This window comes from Portunus trituberculatus, chromosome 27 (assembly GCF_017591435.1).
Source record: "Portunus trituberculatus isolate SZX2019 chromosome 27, ASM1759143v1, whole genome shotgun sequence".
In the NCBI taxonomy this organism is placed as follows: Eukaryota; Metazoa; Arthropoda; class Malacostraca; order Decapoda; family Portunidae; genus Portunus; species Portunus trituberculatus.
The window spans coordinates 16,923,528-16,934,901 of NC_059281.1; the positions used below are offsets into that span (position 1 = coordinate 16,923,528).

At 42.4% G+C, this 11,374-nt stretch overlaps 1 protein-coding gene across 12 annotated transcripts in view; it reads right to left on the minus strand.

Annotated features, from left to right (window-relative positions):
- The window catches only part of LOC123509945 (pleckstrin homology domain-containing family G member 5-like), a 491,065-nt gene that overhangs the window by 145,599 nt on the left and 334,092 nt on the right, over nt 1-11,374 (minus strand). For 9 of the 12 annotated variants that reach the window (XM_045264604.1, XM_045264602.1, XM_045264603.1 and 6 more), the window contains 2 exons: nt 4,113-4,248; nt 3,172-3,250 (listed from right to left, as the gene is read on the minus strand). In XM_045264604.1, coding sequence (XP_045120539.1) covers nt 3,172-3,250; nt 4,113-4,248 — 215 coding nt within the window. Of the gene's footprint in view, nt 1-3,171; nt 3,251-4,112; nt 4,249-7,896; nt 9,102-11,374 lie in introns of those variants that run through there. The other 3 variants (XM_045264598.1, XM_045264601.1, XM_045264597.1) reach the window with 3 other exon arrangements.

Here is an 11,374-nt window from a genome sequence, read left to right on the forward strand (position 1 = left end):
AAAAACAGGATCGGAAACTATTTTGCACTATTTTCTTTGATTTTTATTATTTTCAATGAGACCAAGACCGACACACACACACACACACACACACACACACACACACACACACACACACACACACACACACACACACACACAAGCATTTGTAATGTCACCAAGACAGCTAATGATGGTTACGCCACATCCCTACATGGTGACCACGACAAAGGCATCATTGGTGTGTCAATTCCACACAGTGTCACTGCTGTTTGAATAGATGCCACGCAGAACAACCCATTCACTTCCATTCTACCATCTAATATTTCAACATTCTCTTATTCCTTCGTTAACGTTCAGTAGATGCTGAGAAAGATACCTTGTGTTACTGAAATAAAACTGATCCCCGAATCTCGTTACCTTTTACTGGTCGTACAATTAAGGCCCAGTTCATCGCGTGATACAATTAGATTTCCTGCTGCACGTGTAATACTCTTGGCATGGCTGATGTGAACTTATTACGCCAAATAAAACTAATCCTATGATGATAGCCAGCAGACTCGTCACTTTATTCTCTCTCTCTCTCTCTCTCTCTCTCTCTCTCTCTCTCTCTCTCTCTCTCTCTCTCTCTCAGCTTCACAATGCGTTCCTTGCATCCCTTACTCACTTCATCTCGTGTCTCTCACTGTGCCTCCTGCTCCCAATCCTTCCTCACTCACTCCATTTCCTCCCTCTTGCCTTCCCTCATTGTGATCTTGCCGCTCATTCCCACCCACTCCTCTGCCTCCATCCAAACCTTCTCAGAATACCTTCGTCTGCCCCCGTGATTCGCATGTCCGTGCAAAGTTTCAGTGTTCCCCCTTGATGAGGTTAGTTCATTGACTTCTCGGGAAATGAGCTTTGCATCTCGACTTTTGATGTGATTATTGATCTCTCGAGTGAAATTACAATCCCAGTAGTTTTCACTACGTGGCTTTGTGCATCAAGGATATTAGTGAACAACTTGACGCTCATAAAACAGGCTTCCTCCCACACGGCAGCTGGGTACAAACAGAGGTGCTCGAGTTTTGGGAAGACAAGCCACTGGGTAAGAGCAGGTGTACCAGGAGGAGCATCAAGTGTAATGAGGTGAAGGAGAAGCGCTGCTGCGCGGGATGGCATCAACGCGTGAGAATACATGTCAACAATATGCTTACAAATGAAAAGGTAGAGAGATAGAAAGAACAAAGGAGTGATAAATATGATCTACATATCAAGCAATAGAAACACAAAAAAATACATTGAAACCTCCAGTACTGCAGACACAAATATGAAAAACACCTTACATTTCATTTTCTAGATATTTTGAACTAAAATAAAAATCTATGCAAATGATATCGTGATACTGGCTCTTTCACACTGTCGCTGGTGTGTTGTTTAACAGACAGATAAACAGGATAAGTCGAAAATCCTAACAAACCAACGCTCATGTTAATCACTAATTAGCTTTTACTCTTTTACCATTGCTAAGTATAATCACCTCTAAACTCCTCACATGTAAGCTTATCTGAACGAGACCTGGAGAGCCAGCAGCTAATTCATACTTTTAGAAACAATAAACTATTAAACTTCAGTAATCGGATTTGGCCTAATGTTTTCTTGCTTTACACAATGAAGTTGCCTTGAGCTGCGTCAGGAGAAAGGCCGTGGCTCCTGCTCCTCCAGGCTCGTTCTCTCCCACGGCACTAATTAACATGCTCAGCTGATCCTCCTTTCTTATCTGCGTCACGTTTTTCTTTCTTCCCCTTTCCTCTAAAGAGGTGAAATGTGACGCTGGTTTTATCGCGACTCTCTTTTGGTTGGCAAGCAATCCCCGGCTGTGGCATCAGTGAGCCAGACATTTCCTTGCTCCTCACTCTGCATGCACGCACGGACACTCTCTCTCTCTCTCTCTCTCTCTCTCTCTCTCTCTCTCTCTCTCTCTCTCTCATCCATTTACTAATTTTATTTCTGGATCGATATTTTAATTACGATCCACTACTAATTATGATGCAGATGTACGTATTCCTTCCCGTGCTGTTAATGTTGTGGTGCTGTTCGTGCAGATTTTTTAATAAATAAAAACGAAAAACAATTACTTACCAGCATTCCTAGACTCTCATTTTCTAAGACACGTATTTAGGAGAGAAAGCTCAAGAATGATGTACAGAAAATCGATCACAATTAATCTTCAACTGACATTTTTATAGGACGTTCCGCAATCTTATTTTCAACACAATACTAAATTACTTCCAGGAACAGCAAACAAAGAAAAAATGAGGCCGAAAAAAAAAGAGCAAGCAACAAATCACCAGTAAATGCAAGACTCGGATCATAAAATTATAGTAAACTTGAATCTTGTCCTTTCATCAAGAACTCTGGGATTTCGTTCCGTCACTCGGCTACTCTTGCAGTTTGAGCCTCGGCCTTCCTGGATTCTTTGAGCGGTGGCGGACTCCCTTGATTTGAAAGGAGCGGACATCATGACGCTTCACTGACACGAAGCACTGACAGCCGGAGGGGTCGATGTTCGTGAGTCTCATAACCCGGAGGCCGAGAGTGTACGGACAGTGACGCAACTACCAGAGAGAGAGAGAGAGAGAGAGAGAGAGAGAGAGAGAGAGACACGCGCCAAGGACCAAGCTACCCATGTCCGAAGTGTTTATTTTTAATTGGTTTCTCTCTGGTATTTCCTTTCATGTAAACTTGATTGGATATCAAAGCGAGTAGGGTGACAGCTACTGATGAGAGAGAGAGAGAGAGAGAGAGAGAGAGAGAGAGAGAGAGAGAGAGAGAGAGAGAGAGAGAGAGAGAGAGAGAGAGAGAGAGAGAGAGAGAGAGAGAGAGAGAGAGAGAGAGAGAGAGAGAGAGAGAGAGAGAGAGAGAGAGAGAGAGAGAGAGAGAGAGAGAGAGAGAGAGAGAGAGAGAGAGAGAGAGAGAGAGAGAGAGAGAGAGAGAGAGAGAGAGAGAGAGAGAGAGAGAGAGAGAGAGAGAGAGAGAGATTTTACAAACATGACCATAAGAAATCATGCATGGGAAAACAGTAAAAACAGAAACGAAACTTGAGATAAAGAGGAAAATAAATAAGAGGATGTTGCCTCACCAATGTATGGCACGAAAAGACAAAGAACACACACACACACACACACACACACACACACACACACTACTTACATCTTTGGGGGTCCTGTAATAGGCACGGCGACGTTTTAGTTTAGCCTTCTTCCCTTTATCTGCTCGCTTGTTGTTCCTGCTGGGGGTAAAAGAACGAGTGAATGAGTGAGTGAGTAACAGAGTGAATGAAAGACCGACTGACTTGACACTAATTGAAAGCCGACTTATAAGTAATAAGTTTCCATCTATAAAAGAAAAAAAACGAGGAAAAGAAAAATGTATCGTCTGTGTAAGGGAAATTAAAATGCCAAGTCAACAGTCTCTAAAAAGAAAAAGAAGGTACCTTAAGGACTTTCCGACAGCGACTCTCATTACCTCAACTACAAGAATTAAATAGAAACATTACACTTATTACCATTTACATGTTTCCATTAGGGAGGAGGTGGAGTAGTGCATAAGGTGGTGAGCGTGGGATCAGGCATATGTTCAAATCCCACTACGTACATCCTTAGAAACTTTGCCATTTGTCGAGTGGTTTAAAGTTACCTACATGTCACCATGATACCCAAGTTCTAGGTAGTTACACCAAAGATGCACTTGGGTGGTGATATGGGCCCTAATATGGGTACTAGTATAAGTAAAATTCCTGCGCCACTAGTGGGTAGAAGCTGAAGAGTGCTTCCCATACATACTCTTCAAGTAGACCTACAGGCGCTATAAGCCATAGCGTAAATAAGAAAAAAAAATCACTACTGTACTCCTAACTTCGTCCTTACCCTTACTTCCTATCCTCACTATTTTCCTCCATTTCTTTTCTCTCCTTACTTTCCTCTTGCCCTACCTTCATTTTCCTTCCCCCCCATACGTTCATATTGCCTGTAGTACACTCAGATATTTAATCCTATTCCTTTTATCCAATTCTCTTCCTGCCTTCCTCCCTTCAGGCATATCTACCTGTCATCCCTTCCTCCCTCCCCTACGCTGCTGTCCGAGGCACTCACCTCTGTTTTGGAGGGTCGTGTCCCGGGCTAGTCTCAGTCTGGGGCTCGTCAGTAGGCTGGTCTTCCTCATAGTCCGAGAGCTGGTTGATGTGTGGCAGCGATATTGCAGCGGAGGCGGCGGTCTGGGAAGCCAAACCTGCAAAGACCGGAAGCAAAATTGTAAAGCAGATGGTTATTATGGTGAGTTTCATGCAGTAACTGATCTTTTAATACTCAATTGGCTCTTTGGTCTAAAAAAGCTAAGTTACTACAGTGCAATACCAAATTACTATAGTATAAAATAAAGAGAAAACAGGAGTTGCTCTAATGTGAAGATGTGGAGAGCAATTATGTAAAGTCTTGTGGATGAGAGAGAGAGAGAGAGAGAGAGAGAGAGAGAGAGAGAGAGAGAGAGAGAGAGAGAGAGAGAGAGAGAGAGAGAGAGAGAGAGAGAGAGAGAGAGAGAGAGAGAGAGAGAGAGAGAGAGAGAGAGAGAGAGAGGAGAGAGAGAGAGAGAGAATTATATCAACACAAAAATATCATGAAATCAAAGCACAAGGAAAAATGTCAGGGAAACAGGAGGAAAATTACAAGAATTCACGAGATAATTGGTGTGAAATATTAAAAAAATAATGAAAAAATAAAAGAAAGAATAAGAAAAGAGAAACGAGAAAAAAGGAAACAATATATCCTTTCCTCTTCCTCCTCCTCTGAGATGATGAGATGCTCTTGAAAAAACGTTGCACAGTTTTTTCCACGGTCATTAAACTAAATCTTATATTTTGTATCACATGCGGAGAAATGATCCTGGAGACTCCTTGTGGACATTAGACGGGATTGAGAGGAGGAGGAGGAGGAGGAGGAAGAGGAGGAAGAGGAGTAGTAGTAGTAGTAGTAGTAGTAGTAGTAGTAGTAGTAGTAGTAGTAGTAGTAGTAGTAGTAGTAGTAGTAGTAGTAGTAGTAGTAGTAGTAGTAGTAGTAGTAGTAGTAGTAGTAGTAGCAGCAGCTTTCTATCATCATTGCAATTATAAATAAAACAGTTTATCTATTGTTATTTCCTATAATAATAATAATACGAGACAACTGTGACGCTGATACAACAAATAAATACGTACACTATCCCGGTCGAATAACAAACAAAAAAAAAAAAAACTATCACAGATCATTTCCTCTGATAGAACAAAACTCAGTATAAAAGCAAGAGTTTATTTTTAGCACTGAAAATCACGTACATTCACTACACTCGTTTCATGTATAAGTCCATATTCGTCTTTACCTTCATCTTCTATCTCTTCATTTTCTATTCTATTTCTATTATATTCTACACTGCAGCACTCCACATATTTCTATTGGGAGTGATAGTGGTTGTATTAGTATAAGCAGGAATAATAACAGTAGCTTCTATAAACACGCATCTTTCCTAATAACGTTATATAAAGACAACACTACAATAACTACTACTAATGTTAATCCTTTCATCAATGTATTTCTGAGTATTCCTTTCATTCTCTACACGGTTTATGGTGATGTGCTGTAAGTGGCCTATGAAAAACAACGACTCTGAAATCAATCGGCGTACTCATATATGGACAAGTTTCAAGTCTGCATGATGACAATAAGTGCAACGCAAACACTGATACGTGTCGAGCATCCTCGGATATAAAAAAGAAAAAAATATGCAGGATTTGTATCAAGTTAGAAAAAGTATTGTTATTGAAGTGTGTGTGTGTGTGTGTGTGTGTGTGTGTGTGTGTGTGTGTGTGTGTGTGTGTGTGTGTGTGTGTGTGTGTCAGCACTCACTCCCTCTCACTCGCTTGATCAGTCTCTGACGAGACAGCCAGACGTTCCCTGCTCACTCAAAACTCAGACCTCATTATTTCTCTCTCTCTCTCTCTCTCTCTCTCTCTCTCTCTCTCTCTCTCTCTCTCTCTCTCTCTCTCTCTCTCTCTCTCTCTCTCTCTCTCTCTCTCTCTCTCTCTCTCTCTCTCTCTCTCTCTCTCTCTCTCTCTCTCTCTCTCTCTCTCTCTCTCTCTCTCTCTCTCTCTCTCTCTCTCTCTCTCTCTCTCTCTCTCTCTCTCTCTCTCTCTCTCTCTCTCTCTCTCTCTCTCTCTCTCTCTCTCTCTCTCTCTCTCTCTCTCTCTCTCTCTCTCTCTCTCTCTCTCTCTCTCTCTCTCTCTCTCTCTCTCTCTCTCTCTCTCTCTCTCTCTCTCTCTCTCTCTCTCTCTCTCTCTCTCTCTCTCTCTCCTTTATTCTCACTCTCTCTCATTTCCATACTCACTTATATACAATCCTTATCTTATCCACACATTCAAAGACTCTCTCTCTTTCTCTTTCTCTCTCTCTCTCTCTCTCTCTCTCTCTCTCTCTCTCTCTCTCTCTCTCTGGGGAAGCGTTCCATCAGTAACAGAGTGACATTAAATTTACGCTGAAATATAGAATGCAAAAACAAAGCGAATTCTGTCGTCAGCCTTCACCCGCTGACATTTAGCGCCAAAAAATCAACATGTGGTGGCTGTGAAGGGAAAAATTAGTAGCTTAAAAAAAGAAGAAAGAAAAAAATGATTATAAAAAAAGGAAGAGGGTTAAAAACTTTGCATCTGCCGTAATTAATAAAGTCATATTTTCTTCAAACTTAATCTAAAACATATTCTGCGAACCGTGCTCAGTTGTTAAGGCCTGGCATGTGTTGTTAAGGGTGTTATATGTATAATTAATGCACGTTATTTTGAGAGAGAGAGAGAGAGAGAGAGAGAGAGAGAGAGAGAGAGAGAGAGCTCAAGCACATACATACATACTAGAAAGAAAGACAGAGACAGACAGAGAGACAGATAGGGAAAAAAACGGCAAGGATTTGTCTCTTCGCAAGAATTTCAACGAGCGAAATTATTTCAAACCTCCAAAACTTATGCAAGAAAATAGATAGATAAATAAAATAAAGAAATAACTAAATATAAACAAAAACAAAGAAAGAAGTTGGTTCACATCTAGTTGAAAAAACTTTTGCAATAGTAAGAGCGGTTACTGAAATGAAAATATATGTGGATGTCTGTCTGTGTATCTGTATGTCTGAATGTCTGTCTGTCACATAGGGGTAAAGACGATGTGTAATTGCATTTTCTTATCTCTCTCTCTCTCTCTCTCTCTCTCTCTCTCTCTCTCTCTCTCTCTCATCACCGCTCCCTCTTCTCCCCTACACGCAGAGTCAATCAATCAACACCTGTTAGGAGGGTCTTCACCACCTGTTCTCCAAAGCTGTAAATAAATCAACAGCTACCTCACTAACATTTTTGCTTTCACTCCTTTCATTGTCAGACCGTTTTTCCAGTAACGTTTTGGTTCCACACTTATAGGCTCATATGTTTGTAGTACACTTCATTACATATTCTTGTGGTCTGCAAATGATATAGTTAAATTCCTGTTTTATTTTTCCGTGTGTGTGTGTGTGTGTGTGTGTGTGTGTGTGTGTGTGTGTGTTAAGGCAAAATGTAAAAATTCCCTTTACAGTGTTCTGATCACAGTGTTCGCATGTTATAACTGAAGGTGAACGTGTGTTACTAGATAGCAAAGTTCCCGCTGCCGTGCTGGGAAAGAGTTAACAAGGAGAACGAGTTTCTTCTGGGGTGGCTTAGATAAATCCTTTCGCCTTTCAAACTAAGCTCTATGTAGCACACTGTCATGATTTGTAGTGAAGAAGACTCCCTATGTAACGGTTTTCCATAATAAGCTATCGAGGTGGTGAAGGGAGCGGCGCATGGCACAATTGTATGAAGAGGAAGGAAATGCTTTAACTTTAACACTGATTCACCTTCAACAATGCTGCGCCGCCTGTACTTGTCCTTCCACCACCGCTTGCTGAACTTCTTCTTCATGTACATCTTCAGCCTCACGTCCTCCACGGAGCCTGTGGGCGTGAGGTCTGACGCCGAGCTGCATATCGGGGTCCCGTCCGTGGGAGTTTTATCCAAATCTTCGTCGCTGGTGTCGTCAAATTTTCCACTAGGATCCATCAAGTCCAGTGACCCTTCCTTCAGAATCCCTTCCACGTAGATCGGGATGTTCTTTCGATTTAGAGAAGCACTTCGCTCTGCGTTGGAATCATGAGATTCTTTCATTTGCTCCATCGCGGTTTTATGTAGATCCTCCAAAGAGACCACGGGTCGGTCATCCTTCTCACTGCTCGTCAGCCTTCTGAAACTCCCAGCCTTTGAGGGCAGAGTGATGGCGTCGTGACGCCTTGTTTCGTGTACAGTCCCGTGACGTTCGAGGTTAAGGCTGTAGTTGGAGGCGGAGGCGGCCCGCCTGTGGGTGTACAGCTCTCCGTCTGATGTCCTACGTTGGATGAAGATTTTTGGTGCTTTCTGACCTCTGCTCTGGTCGAAAACAAGATTTTTAGTCTCTTTTAAGTTAACTTCATAGCTAGAACTGTTGCCTTTATTGTCCTGCGCCTTCCACGGCAAAAACTTTTTTCTAATTTTCTTCATTTTGAATTAGTGCTAATTCGAGAGCACAATAATATTCACTTTAATGCAAGGTCTCCGCCTTTCCCTCTCTCTTCTCCACACTCGTCTCCCGTCTCCTCCTCTTACTCTTACAATTACCGTTCCTCCTACTCCTCTTCCTTCTTCGTCCAGGTGTTTAAAATAACGAAAACAAAATCTACAATCACGCACAGACACCTTAGTACAGCGAAGATTCATCATTCATTGAGAGAGACATCCAGCGGCACGCCTCAGGTTGATCACTGGTGTTGCTTCCTTGTGTCCTTCCCGCATCACTTAGCACTTAGCACTACGTCCGGCGAGACATCCACACATAGCACAAGTACACACTCATCGTACACTACACCCTTAAATGCATTGCACGTACGTATCGCACTCTGTCATCCTCCACTATCTAATCGAGTCGCTCTAATTTACGAGGAACAAGGTACACGTAATAAGAAGTCGATCGGTGGGGGTGTCCTTGCCCATACGAATGACCAGACGAGACGAGGCACTGCTAGGCGGGTGGGTCGCGGTGCCGCTGATAGGGAGGCGGGGAAGGAAATGGTGTCCCGATGCATGTCCACAGCTTTGACTTCGAACTACGCGTTCCTCGTCACAGTTTCATCGCACGCTCAAGAAAATATTAAATATTAAGGCAATTTTGAAGTACTGATTATGTCATTAACCGATTAAATGTAATAAAGTTACAATGAATTAAAGAAAAAAGGTTAAATGAACTAAAGTTTGCGTAACACACACACACACACACACACACACACACACACACACACACACACACACACACACACTTAGGTGATATCCCTTTCCTGTCACCTCAAAGCACAGACATCACACCTTTAGGCACCCCAGAGTGAGGTACAGTCGGGGAAGGCAAGAGAAGGAACGGGAAGCGGCGGGCAGTGAGCAGCCATCCCGCACCGAGGACAGTCCTTTGCATCCAGTATCCGCTCTGCACGGCACTTGTTCACACCCAGCATAGTCACTCCAATATGCTGCTTATATTGACAATGCCTTAATAATTCAATACGATATCGCCACACTGCCTATCTCCCTGCGGGCGTGAGTTAAGGATTCTAGAGGATCTAACTTTCTGGGTTAAGGAAAGGGTTAATCTAACATATGAGGCGGATGGTGGTCAAATTAAGTGAGGCTCTCCCCCTTTATCCTCTTCATCCCACGACTGTGTAAGGGGAAAGGTTCCCTCGCTCAGGAAATCAAATGTATCGCTTTGCAAACGTCTGAATGGAGTTGCGTTTCGGTCGCTGTGAAATAAATCAAATAATCAATAAACGTTTGGCAATATAGGTGTCTGTGGCTAGAAAGAGCTAGATTTTGAGTGTGGTTACTATCATTACTATTATTACTACTACTACCATCACTACTACTACTACTACTACTACTACTACTACTACTACTACTACTACTACTACTACTACTACTACTACTACTACTACTGATAAACAAACATTATCATCGGGAATAATAACAAAAACACGAGGCTAACTTCGCACCTGTCCTGCCCGTCTACCTGTCTGCCTCCAAGTCTGTCTATCTGTCACTCCGCCAGCAGAACTCCCTTAGATAAGAACCCCATATATTGATCCTCCAATTCCCACACAGGTGAACGTAAGTGCCAACCAAACCCCTTAAGTCCACACGTACGCAGAGAGAGAGAGAGAGAGAGAGAGAGAGAGAGAGAGAGAGAGAGAGAGAGGATAACAATAAAGAGGCCAGAGGAGACCATGGGTTAGGTGGCACTGAGCAAGGCTGTGTTGGGACGGGCAGGTGGGTAGGAAGTGGGTTAGTCATGAAATACCGTAATGACGTGGTAATTAGAGGCAGAGATAAGGAAAGATGGATTAGACAAGAAGCGATAAGGAGGAAAGAAAAAAAGAGTATGTTTTCCTCTTCAAACAGATTGATGAGTGATGATTTATCAAGATTAAAGTGATACGTGACCGGATATTGGAGATGCCAACACACCATACGTTCTATCCATTGATAAGCCTACAAATTAACATGAAGACTCTTTTGAAGACGCATGATTAGTATTTTCCAATCTTTCAATAGTACATGACAAGATAACTGGACTGAAAATCCTTCTGTTAAAAACGTAGGAAGTTAAGGGAGGCTGCAAAATGTCATCACCTCTACTAGTGACACTCCCTACAACCCTCTCCTCTTTTATCTATCCATATATCTTTCAAAGCTCCCTAGAGATTCTACACTAACAAAATAATTACCAAGTTTACTTCAGTCAACCGGAACTCTATATACAAATCTGTTCTATACACCCTTTTAAAACCTAACTTCATCGATATAACACAGATCAAAGACGTGGAAATAAATATCCATATATATACAAGCACTGCAAACTAATTTCACGACACGAGGATATATGAATAAAGCATGAGCGTTGCCTTAAAGCGACGTCCACGATCGAAGGACAAGGCGATTGCAACACTCAGACTGATAACTATTGGGAAAACACTCCAGGCTGATGTCGGTTGTCCGCTCCTCTCTCTGTCTACGTGACGCAACTCTGAAACACGACTAGCTTATACAGTCTCTCGCTCTCTCTCTCTCTCTCTCTCTCTCTCTCTCTCTCTCTCTCTCTGTAGGCACACACACACACACACACACACACTCCAGTACAAGTGCCATTCTGAGCTAAATGAATAATGCAAGAAAGAATATTAAGTCATTACAAGAAAAAAAAAGTTCTGAAAGAGAGAGAGAGAGAGAGAGAGAGAGAGAGAGAGAGAGAGAGAGAGAGAG